The sequence below is a fragment of the Triticum dicoccoides genome, chromosome 1A, assembly GCF_002162155.2.
Source record: "Triticum dicoccoides isolate Atlit2015 ecotype Zavitan chromosome 1A, WEW_v2.0, whole genome shotgun sequence".
NCBI classification, from domain to species: domain Eukaryota; kingdom Viridiplantae; phylum Streptophyta; class Magnoliopsida; order Poales; family Poaceae; genus Triticum; species Triticum dicoccoides.
This window is the reverse complement of record NC_041380.1, coordinates 253,288,163-253,307,032: the sequence shown is the minus strand read 5'-3', so window position 1 is coordinate 253,307,032 and position 18,870 is coordinate 253,288,163. Positions and strand designations below refer to the sequence as shown.

At 49.9% G+C, this 18,870-nt stretch overlaps 1 protein-coding gene across 2 annotated transcripts in view; it reads right to left on the bottom strand.

The window, feature by feature from the left end:
- LOC119267764 (ABC transporter G family member 25-like) overlaps positions 1-18,870 on the bottom strand; it is a 45,131-nt gene that overhangs the window by 2,621 nt on the left and 23,640 nt on the right. Inside the window, exons 1-10 of one of the 2 annotated variants that reach the window (XM_037549211.1) lie at positions 10,713-11,438; positions 10,308-10,571; positions 10,029-10,092; positions 9,787-9,930; positions 9,673-9,707; positions 9,176-9,249; positions 7,976-8,700; positions 7,212-7,508; positions 6,320-6,766; positions 6,088-6,236 (exon numbers count right to left, since the gene is read on the bottom strand). In XM_037549211.1, coding sequence (XP_037405108.1) covers positions 6,088-6,236; positions 6,320-6,766; positions 7,212-7,508; positions 7,976-8,700; positions 9,176-9,249; positions 9,673-9,707; positions 9,787-9,930; positions 10,029-10,092; positions 10,308-10,571; positions 10,713-10,749 — 2,236 coding nt within the window. In that variant the 5' untranslated portion in view covers positions 10,750-11,438. Of the gene's footprint in view, positions 1-6,087; positions 6,237-6,319; positions 6,767-7,211; positions 7,509-7,975; positions 8,701-9,175; positions 9,250-9,672; positions 9,708-9,786; positions 9,931-10,028; positions 10,093-10,307; positions 10,572-10,712; positions 11,439-18,870 lie in introns of those variants that run through there. The other variant, XM_037549206.1, reaches the window with a different exon arrangement.

Below are 18,870 nucleotides of genomic sequence, written 5' to 3'. Positions count from 1 at the left end.
AGACGCCACGCCCCCACATCGCAGCCCCGCCCGCGGCGCCGCCCCAGCCCGCGCCGCCCCAGCCCACGCCGGCCCCGCTCATCGACCCGGTGCGCGTCATCATTTCGCGCTCCATGGAGATGGACGAGGCCGAGACGGTGTTGCGCCGTGGGATGGTCGTCTCCATCACCGGAGACAGACCAGCGGTCCGGCGACGTTGAGCGCGTCATGTACTCATCCTTCGACCTCCTCCCCGGCGACTTCACCATCCACGCGCATCGCCTCGAGGACTTCCTCCTCATCTTCGCCACCAGAGAGCTCATGGACCGCCTCGCCGGCGACCACTTCATCAACGGCCCCGGGTTCACTCTGGCGCTCCGCCCGTGGAACAAGCTCGCCCATGCCCAGCTCGGCTCCCTGGACTGCAGCGTCGAGCTCGAGCTCCGCGGCATCCCGGCGCAGGCATGGCATCTATCCACCGCCGAGCATCTCCTCGGCACCAGCTGCTGGATTGAGCGGCTCCACCGGAGCACGCGCTCTCGCGCCGACCTTGCCACCATCCGCCTCACCGCGCACACGCGCGACCCCGTGAGCATCCGCCAGGCGGCCATCCTGGAGATCGTCGAACCCGTCCCCTCCCGCAACCGCGCCCACGGCCGCACCCTCCCGCCTGCCGTGCGCACCCTCATCTACCCGGTTTCCATCATGCTCGCCTCGGCCACGCCCCGCCGGACCGCGCAGCCTCCCGCTCGTAATGGCCCTGGCCCGAGCGATGACGACGCACCAGACGGCAATGACGGAGACGTTGGTCGCGAGCATGCCGCGGGACGCAACCGCAGCCGCCGCCTCGGGCGTAAGCGCCGCCGCTCTTCCGGTGCCCCTGACGGCCGCGAGGACGGCATGGCTGTCGACTCCGCGTGCTGTCACGTGTCCAGCCACCATGGCCGTGCTGGTGGCGTCGTCGTCGACGCCGGGTGGTGCCAACCTCGCTGTCGTACGGCCGGGGTGGCGTTGCCCCCAAGGCGCACGCGCATGATGGACCCTGGCCTGCTGCTGGGGGACCCACGGGCTCTCGTCGCTTTTCCAAAAGGGGAAAACGTCGGGGAAAGAAAAGGCTGGCGGCCTGTGACAATGCTACCCCACCCCCCTACGCCACCATCGTCCTCCTGCCCCGAAACCCGCACCCCACCACCCACCAGCTCGACAGCTGACCGGCGACCATTGGCTCTGCCCTCCCCCAACCCTGCCCCAACCAGCCCGCCCATGTTGCCTTCCTCACATGGGGCGGGCCACACGATGACGGCACCGGGCGAGGCAAGCCACGACATGCATGGGGATCAGGATGGCCCTGTGGACGGCCAATCGCTGGCTAGCGAGGTACCGGACTCCCAGCCTTCGACGCCTGCAGCTGGTCCGCTGTCGGGGCAAAGCAGCGCTCTGTCGCTGTCCCCCCTGGTGCTGCTGCGTTCGTTGCTGACCGGTCCACGGACCGAATCCCCGCGGTGGCGACCCCCGAGTCGACAGCTGGACCGGTCCTGGAGCCCCGGGAGGCTTCCGCAGGGGCCCCACCATGCATGGACGCGCCCCTTGCCCCAGCCGCGGCCGCTAAGCTGCTGAGACGCAACACCCGCCCGAGGCCCAGCATGAGGCCCATCATGGCACGGGGCATGCGGCGGCCCGTCATGGGGACGTGCAGGCGACGGCCCAACATGGAGACATGCATGCGACGCATTCTGTCGAGCCCAATGCCACGTCGTCGTGCCCGCCCGCGCGCTTCGCATCCCCCCCCCAAATCACCCTACGCCGCTCCCACCCACGCGTGCCAGCGCCTACTTCCTGGACTCTGGGAGATTTCCTCGCCGCCGCCACCAAGCAGATCGATGTCGCCCTCCCACCCCCCGGCAGACGCCCGCGACGCGTACCTCCCAACTTCACCCCGCGACGAGGGCGCTCGACCGCCTCCTTGTCTTGCAAGTCCGCAGCCCCGCCGACGGCTGAGCGGCGCTCGCAGATCCACATCCTGCGAATCCTGGGCATCGTTAGGGTCGACCAAAGGATCACGTCGGCCGAGATGAAGGCGTATGAAGGCCTCTTCGCAACGCCCATCCCTCTGCCCATCCTCTCGGCCATCGCCGCGCTGGTCGATCGCGAGCTACCCGCGGATCCCATGATCGCGCCGATCACCACGGTGCTCGCCGGCAGCCCGATTGAGGCATGACCGCGCCCCCGCACCCCACCGTCGACCTCTTTTCCATGGATTACGAGCCCAAGATCCTGATCTGGAATGTGTGCGGCCTCAATGCGCGTGCCCGCCGCACCGCCATTCACTCACTTGTTGTAAGCGCTAATGCGTCCATCGTTTGCCTCCGAGAAACAAAGATGGCTTTGGTTTGCGCGTCGACTGTCCTTGAAGCGCTTGGCTCGGAATTCGATGACTATGTTTACCTCCCTGCGGACGCCACCCGTGGTGGTATTTTGCTTGCCTGGAAAAGCATGGAGGTGGCCATCTCGGACCCTGAGTTCACGTCAAACACCTTGACTGCTAGGGTGTCTGCCCCCTCTGGCGCGCGCACGCTGTGGTGGATTGCCGTGGTCTATGGGCCGCAGCTGGACGCCGACAAGATCGCCTTCTTACAGGAGCTACAAGACGTCCGGGCGGCTTGCGACGGCCCCTGGATGCTATGCGGTGATTTCAACCTCATATACCGCGACGAAGACAAGAACAATGGCAACCTCAATCGCCGCATGATGGGTCGTTTCCGGCATGCTATCAACGACCTCGCGCTCAAAGAGGTCTACCTCAACATTCGGCGCTACACGTGGTCCAACGAGCAATCCCCCAAACCGTCATGCACCTCAACCGCATCCTCTGCACCCCCGATTGGGAGGACCCGCATGGGGAATGCCACCTTCGATGCCTCGCCTCCGTCGTTTCCGATCACAGCCCCTTGCCGCTTGATTGCAAACCGGTGCCGCCAGGACATCGAAGATTCCATTTCGAGGAATTCTGGACACGGTTGGATGGATTCCACGACATTGTGGCGGGCGCCTGGCACTCCATCCACGATGACGACCCATTCCGGCGACTCATGCGGCGCATGCAAATCACCGCGCGCAAGCTTAGTAGCTAGAGCACGCGAATTGTTGGCAACGTTCGCCTCAAGCTTGCGATCTCCAGGGAGCTCCTTCTCAGGCTGGACACGGCGCAGGAGAGCCGATCTCTGTCCCCGCACGAAGACTGGCTTCGGCGGCAGATCAAGGCCTCCTACCTTGGCCTCACCTCTCCTGAGCGCACCATTGCTCGACAGCGCGCCCGCATCTTGACTCTCAAGGAGAGCGACGTCAGCACATCATTCGTCCACCGGCAATGCATGTATCGGCGGCAGAAGAATCGGATACACGGCCTCACGATGGACGGCGCTTCGATCTCCGCCCCCTGCGACATGGCAGCCGCGGCTTACGCGCACTTCGACGCCCTGCTCGGCCGTGAGACGCCCCGCGATTGCAGCCTCGACCCCACCGAGCTGATCACGTCCACAAACCTCGACGACCTCAACGCCCCCATTGATGCCGAGGAAATTTGGCAGGCGGTGAAGCACCTCCCTGCTCGAAAAGCTCCCGGCTCGGACGGCTACACCGCCGAGTTCTTGCGCGCGCCCATTGTCCGGAAAGACTTTGTCGACGTTTTCCAGCGGCTGTACGAGATGCGCGGTCGAGGCTTCTGCTCCCTCAACTAGGCACTGCTCACCCTGCTCCCAAAGCGCGCGAACGCTCGCGGCCTTGGTGACTTTAGGCCCATAAGCCTAATTCGCCTTGTCGCCAAAATCTTCACCAAGGTCCTTTCGCTCCGCCTCGCGCCGAAGCTCTGCAGCCTCGTCAGCACTTGCCAGAACGCATTCATCCCCAGCCACAGCTTGCACGACAACTTCATCCTCGTGTGCCAGTCCGCGCGCCTCCTGCACCAGCTCGGCGCCCCCCGCGCCCTCCTGAAGCTGGACCTGGCTCGTGCCTTCGACACCATCAGCTGGCCGTTTCTTTTCGAGGTCCTCCGGCAGTACGGCTTCGACTCCCGCTTCCTGGAATGGCTCGCCATCTTGCTCTCCTCAGCCAGCACGAAGGTGCTCATCAACGGAGACCCCGGCCCCACCATCTGGCACAGGTGTGGCCTCTGCCAGGACGACCCCGTGTCTCCGCAGCTCTTCATCCTTGCCTTCGATGTTGGGTCACCTCCTCCGCCGCGCCACGGAGCTAGGCGTCCTACAGCGGCTGCACCCCCGATGCCCGGTCCCCTCGGTCTCCCTCTACGCCGACGATGTGATCCTCTTCTGCCATCCCACCATCGGCGACATCACTGCCGTCAAGAGCATCCTGCTGCTCTTCGGCCGAGCTTCAGGCCTCCTGGTCAACTACTCCAAAAGCTCCGCCACCTTGATCCGATGCACTGCTGATGACGCCGCGCCCGCTGTCAACCTACCGGGCTGCCCCCTCGCCGAGTTCCCAAGCACCTATCCAGGCATCCCCCTGACTCTACATCGCCCCATGGCTGCACAGCTACAGCCCGTCGTCGACAAAACGGCCGGCATGCTACCCACCTGGAAGGCGCATCTTATGAACAAGGCCGGCCGCCTCGCGTTCGTCAAGGCCATCCTCAGCGCAATCCCGATCCACCAGCTCCTCGCCCTCGCGCCCCCAAGAAGACCATCAGGGCACTCGAGAAAATCCAGCGAGGCTTCCTGTGGGCTGGACGCGCGGAGGCAAATGGAGGCCACTGCCATGTCAATTGGCAACGTGTCGCTAGGCCGCTCTCGCTCGGTGGCCTAGGCGTGCGCGACCTCGGCCGGACCAGCCTCGCGCTCCGCATCCGCTGGTTGTGGTTCAGCCGCACGGACAGAACCAGAGCATGGGCTGGCCTCGACAGTTCACCGCCGAGGAGCGTGCATTCTTCTTCGCATCCACCACCATGCAAATCGGGAATGGCACGGAGGCCCTCTTCTGGGAAGATCGATGGATTGACGGGCGCTCCGTTAGCGAGATCGCGCTGCTCCTTTACGCTTGCATCCCCAAGCGTCGCCGCAAGCTCAGGACCGTCGCCGATGGACTTCAGGCCAACCAATGGGCACGGGACATACACGGCACGATCGGCATACATGAGATCGGGCAATACCTACAGCTCTGGCAGGCAATCAGCGCCACGACCCTCTCCGCCGAGCCAGACCGCCTCTCCTAGAGGTGGAACCCCGCGGCGTCTACTCTGCCAAATCGGCCTACCTCGCCACCTTCAATGGTTCCACAGGCTGCGACGCATGGAAGCTCACCTCGAAGCACTGGGCACCCCCGCGCGTCCGATTCTTCCACTGGCTCGCCCGCCTGGACCGATGTTGGACAACCGATCGCCTCGCCCGCCGTGGCCTGCAACACCCCGCACGATGCCTCCTCTGCGACCAGGCCCCCGAGACCATGCACCACCTCACCCTTGCCTGCCCCTTCGCCAGGAAGATCTGGCACCAGGTCTGCACTGGCTTAGACTCCCCTGTGCCCCGCCCGACAGCAGACTTCCCTCAACGACTGGTGGCGCACAGCGCAACAGGACACCCCAAAGCCCATGCGCAAGGGCCTCGCCTCCGCGGCCCTCCTCGTCCCATGGATGATATGGAAGCACTGTAACGACTGCGTCTTCAACAGAGGCCGGCCCTCGACGACCGATCTGCTCACGAAGATCAAAGACGAGGCCGCCCTTTGTGCCAGAGCCGGCGCCCTAGGGCTTCGTGCCATTTTACCGCAAACATGGGACGTGCACTGATATGCCTCCAGGCACTGTAATTCCCTCCTAGGAGGATTGTAACCAAAACTTCCTTTTTTTCCAAAGCAATGAAATGCAAGCTCTTCTTGCGTTTTCTCGAAAAAAAATGTTATGTATGGCCAGGTCAGGTGTTACAAATGTCTCTCGCCAATTATGCAGTCCGGTGTACCTAGTGTGTGTGGAGTGGTTCTCAATATTTTTGCAATCTAAGATGCTTTACAGGAACAGAATATTTCTTCTTCTGTTTTATTTTTTTGCTACTTTATGGTTTAGGACATTTATAAAAATAACACATGGTGCCAACTTACAGACTGCAATTATGGTATACCCATAAGAAGCTGCACCGAGTGTATCATCGTTTACTTTTGTGATGGTTCCAATGCATATGCCAGCAATACACAATATCAGGTAATCAACAGCCTGTTGCGTAGCTTCACGTAGACGTTGCTTAGCTACCCTGAAAACATAATTTGGCTATGGAGTTACAAAATGATTCACCAAACTCAAAGCAAGTTAGAGAAATGAAGGAGATCGGGTTACCTCCCTAAATAGTATCTGTATTGTGCAAGTACACCGGGTGTTTTCCTATTCAGTAAATCATTTCTTTGGCTGACATTTTGGTGCACAGAATGTTTACTCTCTGTCTGTTCTACAGAAGATAGTTCTCTAGTAATGGACCCTACAGTATATAACTCGTGCATCATATTGATCTCCTCAAGGTCCTTCCGCATATCTTCTGGAACATCATATCCATTATGCAGAATCCAGAGAAGTGGCAAATGTTTAGGAGTGGCATGTCCGCTCATTTTTGTCTTTGCTATTCCCTCTAAGATGTCAATATAATAGTCTGGAGGATTCTCGCGGTCAGGAACCTTGATCCCCAGGCCTGAGAAATAATTTTCAACTTCACTTATAGGCCCATGGTAAGCAATAAGGCCGCCTCTTGCCAAAAGAACAAAGTCATCAAACATACTGAACAAAGTATAGCTGCGTAAAATGTTAATACATATTAGATCCAAATTCATCTTAATGAAGTACTCCCTCCGTTCCAAAATAAGGGTCTCAACTTTGTACTAGAGCTAGTACAAAGTTGTACTAAGCTTGAGACACTTATTTTGGGATAGAGGGAGTAGAAAAGAATGTGTAGAGAAGATTATTTTAGTCACACAAGGATAAATGACTTCCTGACTAGTCATACGACTCACTGTATAAAGTTGGGCATTACTACTACTCATGTCGATGAATTTGTTTTACCAAATTTTGGAACGCCAACTGATAGGTAGACCTAGTGTATTGGCCAGCTGATCAATTAATGTTACAATAAATTGCAAGAGCACTTTTCATATGAGCTATGTCTTTTCAACTCAAGATTAGAAAAGGATTCTTTCTGGAAGAAATAAAGGAATGATTAATTCAAAGTTTACAAGGAAACCTTGGTTGGTGAATCACTGCGCAAACATTCACGCCTTGGGATGCCTCATGACGAAGAGCTCTTAGAAGTTGTTGGGAGGAAGCACTATCTAAGCCTGTTGTTGGCTCGTCTAATATCAGAAGAGATGGTTCCATAACCATTTCAATCCCAACATTCACACGCTTCCTTTGTCCGCCAGAAATACCCCGCTTTTCCACTGTCCCAACAAGGGAATTTCTGATTTCTTGGAGCCCTAGTGACCCTATAACCCGTTCTAGAATGAGAACCTTATCAGCTTTTGACATGCTTTTGCTTAACCTGTTTCACAAAAGAATAGTGATTGTTAGAGGAAAATGATTGCCTTATGAAAGTACAATAAGGATATCATCAAAAGAGTTGCTGAAATTAATTAGGAGATATCACTTCTTTTAGATGCCTAGCAAAGAATATGCATCAACTATTAGGAGCCATCTAGGCACAGAACTTATGCCATACAAGAGATGATTAATTTATGTATGTGAAGGGGGGAATATGAATAAATAAGTAAATAAATGATATAACACTTTAATAATCAAACTAAACTATATCTGAAAAATTAAACATCGTTTTCAATGAATTTCGTGAAGAAACTGTAAAGAATAATATTGTCGAATTCTGCAGCGAATTGAAGTCTTGCAATGCTATGTCACTGATCCTAATAAAATTGTGCATTGAAAATTTTAGTGTAAGGCCAAAAGAATACTTTGGGAACACAAATGAATTGCGCTTTGTTATGTATCCAGTACCTGCAGCGTCCACTAAACCACAGATTTTCCTCAACCGTCAGGTTTCCATGTACGATATCATCTTGTGGAACAAAACCAATTATCTTCTTATATGACTGCATCGATCCGGATTTTCCATTTACAAGGACCAATCCATCCTTCTTATAGCCTGATGTTTTGCCTAACACAGCGTTGAGAAATGTGGTCTTTCCTGCTCCAGAAGGACCCATAATAGCCGTTATCCTACCTGGTGAAAGTTTTCCAGTAACGCATTGTAGAAGTTTCTTTTTCCCAATGGATAATGTCAGACCTTTGAAGGCCACCTCAAGCATTGGCCTCTGTGGTCTGTTTTCAGCAGCTCGAGACACTATTCCAGCGAGTGTTAATTTGTCTTTGTCTAGCTGCAGAGCTCTTTCCTTGTCAATCTGACTATATGCACGTCTGAACCTTTCAGTGCGAACATTTAGCTTTCTGCGATTTTTTGATCTCTTACCATTACCTTTATCAGCATGTAGTATCCCATCAGATGATGTAGCTAATTCCTCAGGTGCATCAGAAGACTCATACATTTCCATCTCATGCCTTAGTACAAGTTCTTTTGCTAATTTCCATCTTTTCCGTGCTGTTGCTGATTCTTGCGCAATCTTTGCTGCCTTTTTACGAGACTTCGATAAAATTTTAGCTCGAACTGCAATGAATTGATCAGAGCAATTGTACACCAGTAGTAAAATGACAATTAAGACAACCTGCATAAACAAGATCACGAGCGAATCGTTTACTAAATACTAGCATTAAAGAACGAGAACAAGATCGTTGGCTCTAAGTAAATAGGTATTGGTAACAATTTAGATGCTCCTGTTTATGTTGTGTGGGTTTCTACGAAAATCACTTGAGAGAGAAACTAGGATGCCTTACAGTCACAACTTATGCAGAAATTTACAGCATATAAACTTGCATTGGCGATAACAATCATATATATTAACAAAATAACTGGATCGTATTTACACAAAAGGAAATAAGACTTGCATTGGCAATGCATTAACATTGCATGTAATTCTAGGACTTATCAAATTGTTGTCTTGTTACAAATTCTAACAAGACAACAATTTGATAAATCAAAAGGTATAAGTTAGCACTATGTTTGTCGAGAAAATGTTTAGTGAAATGTATGAGTCAAAATGAGTGTCGTGGCCCAGAAAGTTGGCAAATTGCACTACTCACAATCAGTATGCCACCAAACAAAGCGATTTCTTCTTTTTCTGAATTCTCCTTACACCCGCCTTTCCATCTACACTCTGCAAAATTACATTAGATAAGTGATACAAAGGGTAGATCATAGCAATTGTAAACTTGCACGACTTGTTTGAATCAAGTGCTCTAGGCTATCTAGCTTTTAATTAAAAAGGTATGTCAAGCAACCGAAGGGGGTGAAAATTTATCTTTAGCAGACAAATGGAAGCGTTAAAATCATGTTTGGAGCTCTTCCATTTTGTCAAGCTCCAAACATGATTTTAACTCTAGAAGGAAGTGGGTGCAAACTAGTCGTTAGGATTCCAGGAAATGTTAAAATCATGTTTGGAGCTTGACAAATCATATACAGTATATTTGAACAAGACGCTTCTCAATAAGTAGAAAGCACAGGTTATTCAATAAGTAGTAATTCTAACTCATGCTTCTCAATGGATGAAATTCAGAAGAAAAACAAACAAGATGCTTACTATTTTCACCAGTGGCACCTTTCCTGCAATAGGACCTGAAAAATACAAAGTTTGGTATTAGTTATCACTATAAACATAACAACGTACCACAGAAAGAGAAGGCTAATACACTACCCCTTGCTGCAGTTAAGTTTTTGGGTAGTGGTTGGGCAATGGTGCCCTGGAGTGCAGAAGACATCATTGGTAGTAATCACATCAGCCCAAGTATCTGCACTGCCGCATGTCTGGTTTGATCCGGGAGTTATTTGGTAAGAATACCTAATATTTTTTGTCACAGAGAAACAATATGTGCTATGAAATTCGTATGAAGAGTGTCGCATGGTAAATAAGGAATCTTCAGTGTACATTACTCTTACGGGTCACAAAGGTTGGTAGTTTTATTCAGTGTCCCAAGAGGACAATAAGCACCCAAAGGACAAGCTGGACAAAAGAAGAATGGATTTAGAGCAAGTAAACATAACATTGAGAATACAGAATACCAACAAAAAAAGAAGTGGAGGAAGAAACTCTAAAATGATTGATGTATTGGGACTTGAGGAATATAGTGTGTGTGCGGGAAGGAATATAATGCTGTTGATTGCATGCATCATTAAGTTAGTGTCTAGGGGGTAATTTGTTTGAAAAGAAACACTTACGCATCATGCAAGTCAGTCCACGAGGGCAGAAGAAACCTGGACAGCATGGCCTGCAATTCTCTGCTCTGGACGGAACCGGGTTTTCAAATGAGTTGTTTGCGAATGAGTTCGTGTCCTGGGTTGAGCAAGCCCAGCCAGATTGGCACCCAGGTGCCCATGAGAACTGATTGCAATTCCTACTAATCCTTACACTGCTCTTGCTTCCCAAGCTGCTGAGATATAACTCTATTTCAGCTTTCCTGCACATCATCGCAACCAATCTCCCTGCATACACAACACATTTATTTTATTCTGGAAATATTTATGGGACACATTTTCTTTCATCAACAGAACTAAAGGCATGTACTTCAATTCTAGCTCCGGTCAAAGCAATGTGATATCTTCTTTGGATGATGTTAGTATTACCTCTTGGAAGGTACTCGTATACTGGTTGTAACAACATCTTATATTATGGGACGGGAGGAGTTGTACTCTTATGCTTTGTTTGAATGTATGTATTCAGCCCAACGAGTTGAATTGAGCTGCAATACCAAATCAACCAAGGTATTGAAATAGAATGCAATTCAAGATTTTCTGTCTGGATAATTTGAAATCTAAAGAGAGCAACCAATTATAGTCCCTTTCTGTTTGGAAGTACTGAATTGCAGAGTTTGACCGAGTCATCCCCGTCTCCTCTTTCTCGCGTACACAGCCTGCCTGGCCTCCGCCCCCTTAGCGACCGGCGTGCTCAGCCGCGACGATGCCGCCGGCTGCTGCTGCGCTGCGCGGCGCTCCTTCCAGAACGCTTCTGCTCGCCGCTGCCCTTCCAGAACGGCTTCTGCTCCGCCCGCGCGCAGTCCTTGTCCAGCTACAGCTGCGGCACGTGCGCCTGCGCCCCGGTCTCTTCTGCCCCGCACCGGAGCAGCAGCAGCATGCTCGAGGACCTGCTCGTGGCCGCCAACGGTACTGCAGGAGCTCGAAGTTGCGGATCTGGAGGGCTCGCGCGCGTGGGTGGGGGTGGGGGGAGACGCGGTCGCCGTCATCGAGGCCACCCCCTCTCTTCTCCTCCCTATGCGGGAGTGCCCTCCATGGTCGAGCTCCTGGCCACCTTATTTCTTTTCGAGAGAAGCGAACCTAAAGTTTTACGCGACCAGCGATTTCAGCAGAGCAACTAGCTACTCCCTCCGTAAATTAATATACGAGAAAGCTAAAATCCAGTCGGCAGGATTTCTGCAACGGATCCGAATACATTGGATCTCGTCCGTTCTAGATCCTATGGTCGTGGGCGACCCCATGTTTTCTTCTTTTCTCCCGCAGTTTTTGCGCTCGCTCCTGATGATTTTGTTCACCGCGGTCGCTTCCGATGATTTCGCTTCGATTTTTTGAGATCGTGAACGAGATAGGCGGGGTTTGTTTCCTAATTTTTTGGCGAAGGAAGGTTAAATCAGATTCCTTTTTTCTCGTATATGGGCAGCGAACTTTTGGGCGGAGGTTGATCCTTGTACGTGGGCAGCAGCGATTTTTTGGCGGAGGTTGATCTCTTGTTTTTAAATGCAAAAGTAAGAGCTACTTGGGAATCGATCACCCATTGTCTTGGTAAAGAAATTTGGCAACTAACCAACTGACCTAGTGCTTGTTTTGTGGTAACTACAGGATAATCACACCCCGCACGGAGAGGTGTGGTTAGGGCTGTGGTGAAGGCGCACAATGTGGCCATGGCATGTATCCAAGAAACCAAATTATCTGTGGTGGACAGTAGGATGGTGCAAGAGTGTTGTGGGGCTGAGTTTGACAAGTTTACCTTCTCTCCCGCGGACGGGACGCGCGGTGGAATTTTACTCGCATGGGTTGGGGCGAAGTTCAATCTCCCTAATGTGGATGCTCGTAATTCCTTTATTGCGGCGCATGGGAACACGACGGATGGAGCCCCTTTTGGTTTGGTGACGGTGTACGGACCACAACAAGAAGCAGAGAAGATGGTTTTCCTGGCTGATCTGAAGGCAACGGTGCAAGCCTTTCCAGTGGGCACGCCAATGTTCCTCGGAGGAGATTTCAATCTGATAGCACAGGCGACGGACAAAAACAACAATAACATCAACCGCAGATGTTTGTCGGCCTTCAGGGGGCTTCATCAACGAGCTACAGCTAAAGGAATTATACATGCACAGCCGTCGGTACACTTGGAGTAACGAGCAAGAGAGGGCCACTTTGGTGAAGTTGGATCGTGTTCTGTTTAATGACGCATGGGACGCTAGTTTCCCTGGATGCCTGCTGCAAGCCCTCTCGAGCGAGATGTCAGATCATTGCCCGTTGCTTCTCACATGTGACACTTCCTTCCGGCCGGCGAGGCAGTTTCGTTTCGAGAATTTTTGGGTCAAGATGGAAGGGTTTGATGAATTGGTAAACAGGGTGTGGCGGCTTCCAACGACTAATGAAGAACCTATTGCCTGCCTTGCGGAGAAGCTGAAGCGTATTGCCAGAGAGTTGAAGAGCTGGGGGGCCAAGATGGTGAACAACATTGCGCTAAGATCGGCGATAGTGAGTGAAATTGTGGCCAAGCTAGATAAGGCGATGGAAAGGAGGGATCTTACAGTTGAAGAAAGACAGTTCAGGGCGGCTCTGAAGGTGCAGCGACTTGGCCTTGCCGCACTGGAGCGGACGATCTGGAGGCAAAGGGCGCGCATTCAATGGATCAAGGAGGGAGATGCTTGTTGGAAATATGCCCTAGAGGCAATAATAAAAGTATTATTATTATATTTCCTTGTTCATGATAATTGTCTTTTATTCATGCTATAACTGTATTATCCGGAAATCGTAATACACGTGTGAATACATAGACCACAATATGTCCCTAGTGAGCCTCTAGTTGACTAGCTCGTTGTGATCAACAGATAGTCATGGTTTCCTGACTATGGACATTGGATGTCGTTGATAACGGGATCACATCATTAGGAGAATGATGTGATGGACAAGACCCAATCCTAAGAGTAGCACAAAAGATCGAGTAGTTCATTTGCTAGAGCTTTGCGAATGTCAAGTATCTCTTCCTTTGACCATGAGATCGTATAACTCCTGGATACCGTAGGAGTGCCTTGGGTGTATCAAACGTCACAACGTAACTGGGTGACTATAAAGGTGCACTACAGGTATCTCCGAAAGTATTTATTGTTTTATGCGGATCGAGACTGGGATTTGTCACTCCGTGTAAACGGAGAGGTATCTCTGGGCCCACTCGGTAGGACATCATCATATGCGCAATGTGACCAAGGAGTTGATCACGGGATGATGTGTTACGGAACGAGTAAAGTGACTTGCCGGTAACGAGATTGAACAAGGTATCGGTATACCGACGATCGAATCTCGGGCAAGTAACATACCGATAGACAAAGGGAATTGAATACGGGATTGATTAAGTCCTTGACATCGTGGTTCATCCGATGAGATCATCGTGGAACATGTGGGAGCCATCATGGATATCCAGATCCCGTTGTTGGTTATTGACCGGAGAACGTCTCGGTCATGTCTGCATGTCTCCCGAACCCGTAGGGTCTACACACTTAAGGTTCGATGACGCTAGGGTTATAAAGGAAGCTTGTATGTGGTTACCGAATGTTGTTCGGAGTCCCGGATGAGATCCCGGACGTCACGAGGAGTTCCGGAATGGTCCGGAGGTAAAGATTTATATATAGGAAGTCCTGTTTCGGCAATCGGGACAAGTTTCGGGGTCATCGGTATTGTACCGGGACCACCGGAAGGGTCCCGGGGGCCCACCGGGTGGGGCCACCTGCCCCGGGGGGGCACATGGGCTGTAGGGGGTGCGCCTTGGCCTACATGGGCCAAGGGCACCAGCCCCAAGAGGCCCATGCGCAAGGAAACTTGGAGAGGGAAGAGTCCTAAAGGGGGAAGGCACCTCCGAGGTGCATTGGGGAGGATGGACTCCTCCCCATCCTTAGCCGCACCCCTTCCTTGGAGGAGGGGGCAAGGCTGCGCCCCCCCCCTCTCCCTTGGCCCTATATATAGTGGGGAAAAGGAGGAGCAATCATACCTAAGGCCTTTGGTTGCCTCCCTCTCCCTCCCGTGACACATCTCCTCTCCCGTAGGTGCTCGGCGAAGCCCTGCGGGATTGCCACGCTCCTCCACCACCACCACCACGCCGTTGTGCTGCTGTTGGATGGAGTCTTCCTCAACCTCTCCCTCTCTCCTTGCTGGATCAAGGCGTGGGAGACGTCACCGGGCTGTACATGTGTTGAACGCGGAGGTGCCGTGCGTTCGGCACTTGATCATCGGTGATCTGAATCACGACGAGTACGACTCCATCAACCCCGTTCACTTGAACGCTTCCGCTTAGCGATCTACAAGGGTATGTAGATGCACTCTTCTCTCTTTCTACTCGTTGCTGGTCTCTCCATAGATAGATCTTGGTGTTTCGTAGGAAATTTTTTGAATTTCTGCTACGTTCCCCAACAGTGGCATCATGAGCTAGGTCTATTGCGTAGATTCTTTGCACGAGTAGAACACAAAGTAGTTGTGGGCGTCGATATTGTTCAATATGCTTGCCGTTACTAGTCTTATCTTGATTCGGCGGCATCGTGGGATGAAGCGGCCCGGACCAACCTTACACGTACGCTTACGTGAGACCGGTTCCACCGACAAACATGCACTAGTTGCATAAGGTGGCTGGCGGGTGTCTGTCTCTCCCACTTTAGTCGGATCGGATTCGATGAAAAGGGTCCTTATGAAGGGTAAATAGCAATTGGCATATCACGTTGTGGTTCATGCGTAGGTAAGAAACGTTCTTGCTAGAAACCCATAGCAGCCACGTAAAACATGCAAACAACAATTAGAGGACGTCTAACTTGTTTTTGCAGGGTATGCTATGTGATGTGATATGGCCAAAAAGGATGTGATGAATGATATATGTGATGTATGAGATTGATCATGTTCTTGTAATAGGATTCACGACTTGCATGTCGATGAGTATGACAACCGGCAGGAGCCATAGGAGTTGTCTTTATTTTTTGTATGACCTGCGTGTCATTGAAGAACGCCATGTAAATTACTTTACTTTATTGCTAAACGCGTTAGCCATAGAAGTAGAAGTAGTCGTTGGCGTGACAACTTCATGAAGACACGATGATGGAGATCATGATGATGGAGATCATGGTGTCATGCCGGTGACAAGATGATCATGGAGCCCCGAAGATGAAGATCAAAGGAGCTATATGATATTGGCCATATCATGTCACTACTCTTATTTGATTGCATGTGATGTTTATCATGTTTATGCATCTTGTTTACTTAGGACGACGGTAGTAAATAAGATGATCCCTTACAAAATTTCAAGAAGTGTTCTCCCCTAACTGTGCACCGTTGCTACAGTTCGTCGCTTCTAAGCACCACGTGATGATCGGGTGTGATGGATTCTTACGTTCACATACAACGGGTGTAAGACAGTTTTACACAGCGAAAACACTTAGGGTTAACTTGACGAGCCTAGCATGTGCAGACATGGCCTCGGAACACGGAGACCGAAAGGTCGAGCATGAGTCGTATAGTAGATACGATCAACATGAAGATGTTCACCGATGATAACTAGTCCGTCTCACGTGATGATCGGACACGGCCTAGTTGACTCGGATCATGTAATCACTTAGATGACTAGAGGGATGTCTATCTGAGTGGGAGTTCATAAGATGAACTTAATTATCCTGAACATAGTCAAAAGACCTTTTGCAAATCATGTCGTAGCTCGCGCTTTAGTTCTACTGTTTTAGATATGTTCCTAGAGAAAATATAGTTGAAAGTTGAAAGTAGCAATTGTGCGGACAGTGGAAAGCTTATGTCCTTAATGCACTGCTCAGTGTGCTGAACCCCAAACGTCGTTTGTGGATGTTTCGAACATCGAACATACACGTTTTGATAACTACGTGATAGTTCAGTTAAACGGTTTAGAATTGAGGCACCAAAGACGTTTTCGAAACGTCACGGAACATATGAGATGTTTCGAGGGCTGAAATTGGGATTTCAGGCTCGTGCCCACGTCAAGAGGTATAAGACCTCCGACGATTTTCTTAGCCTGCAAACTAAGGGAGAAAAGCTCAATCGTTGAGCTTGTGCTCAGATTGTCTGAGTACAACAATCACTTGAATCAAGTGGGAGTTGATCTTCCAGATGAAAAAGTGATAGTTTCTCCGAAGTCATTACCACCAAGCTGCTAGAGCTTCGTGATGAACTATAACATATCAAGGATAGAGATGATGATCCTTGAGGTATTCGCGTTGTTTGACATCGCGAAAGTAGAAATCGAGAAGGAGCATCAATTGTTGATGGTTGATGAAACCACTAGTTTCAAGAAGGGCAAGGGAACAAAGGGATACTTCATGAAACGGCAAATCAGCTGCTGCACCAATGAAGAAACCCGAGGTTGAACCCAAACCCGAGACTAAGTGCTTCTGTAATAAGGGGAACAACCACTAGAGCAGCATTACCCTAGATACTTGGTAGATGAGAAGGCTGGCAAGGTCGATAGAAGTATATTGGATATACATTATGTTAATGTGTACTTTACTAGTACTCCTAGTAGCACCAGGGTATTAGATACCGGTTCGGTTGCTAAGTGTTAGTAACTCGAAATAAAACGGAGACTAGCTAAAGGTGAGCTGACGATATGTGTTGGAAGTGTTTCCAAGTTTGATATAATCAAACATCGCACGCTCCCTCTACCATCAAGATTAGTATTAAACCTGAATGGTTTATTGAATCTCGATCGTAGTGATACACATTTTCATGCCAAAAGATATAAGATAGTAATGATAGTACCACTTACTTGTGGCACTGCCATGTAAGTCATAATGGTATAAAACGCATGAAGAAGCTCCATGTTGATGGATCTTTGGACTCACTCATTTTTGAAAAGTTTGAGACATGCGAACCATGTCTATTGGTATATATGCATGAAGAAACTCCATGCAAATGGACCGTTTGAACTCACTTGATTTTGAATCACTTGAGATATGCAAATCATACCACATAGGCAAGATGACTGAAAAGCCTCGGTTTCAGTAAAATGGAACAAGATAGCAACTTGTTGGAAGCAACACATTTTAATGTGTGCAGTCCAATGAGTGCTGAGGCATGCAGTGAATATCGTTATGTTCTTACTTCACGGATGATTTGAGTAGATGTTGAGAATATTTACTTGATGAAACACAAGTCTGAATTATTGAATGGTTCAAGTAATTTCAGAGTGAAGTTTAAGATCTTCGTGACAAGATGATAGAATGTCTATGATATGATCATAGAGATGAATATCTGAGTTACGAGTTTTGGCACACAATTAAGACATTGTGGAAATTGTTTCGCAATTAATACCGCCTGGAACACCATAATGTGATGGTGTGTCCGAACATCATAGTTGCACCCTATTGGATATGGTGCGTACCATGATGTCTCTTATCGAATTACCACTATCGTTCATGGGTTAGGCATTAGAGACAACCACATTCACTTTAAATAGGGCACCATGTAATTCCGATGAGATGACACCGTATGAATTATGGTTTAGAGAAACCTAAGTTGTCGTTTCTTAAAGTTTTGAGGCTGCGACGCTTATGTGAAAAAGTTTCAGGATTAAGCTCGAACCCAAAGCGGATAAAATGCATCTTCATAGGACACCCAAAACAGTTGGGTATACCTCCTGTCTCAGATCCGAAAGCAATAAGGGATTGTTTCGAGAATCAGGTCCTTTCTCGAGGAAAAGTTTCTCTCGAAAGAATTGAGTGGGAGGATGGTGGAGACTTGATGAGGTTATTGAACCGTCTCTTCAACTAGTGTGTGACAGGGCACAGGGAGTTGTTCCTGTGGCACCTACACCAATTGAAGTGGAAGCTTATGATATTGATCATGAAACTTCGGATCAAGTCACTCCCAAGCCTCGTGGGATGACAAGGATGCGTACTACTTCAGAGTGGTACGTAATCCTGTCTTGAAGGTCATGTTGCTAGACAACAATGAACCTACGAGCTATGGAGAAGCGATGGTGGGCCCGAATTCCGACAAATGGTTAGAAGCCATGAAATCCGAGATAGTATCCATATATCAGAACAAAGCATGGACTTTGATGGACTTGCCCGATGATTGGCAATCCATTGAGATAAATGGATCTTTAAGAAGAAGACGGACGTGGATGGTAATGTCACCGTCCATGAAGCTCGACTTGTGGCGAAAAGTTTTTCACAAGTTCAAGGAGTTGACTACGATGAGATTTTCTCATCCGTAGCGATGCTTAAAGTCCGTCGGATTCATGTTAGCATTAGCTGTATTTATGAAATCTGGCAGATGGATATCAAAACGAGTTTCCTTACCAGTTTTCGTGAGGAAAGGTTATATATAATACAATCAGAAAGTTTTTGTCGATCCTAAGGATGCTAAAAGGTATGCTAGCTCCAGCGATCCTTCTAAGGACTGGAGTGAGCATCTCGGAGTTGGAATGTATGCTTTGATGATGATCAAAGATTTTGGGTTTGTACAAAGTTTATGAGAAACTTGTATTTCCAAAGAAGTGAGTGGGAGCACTATAGAATTT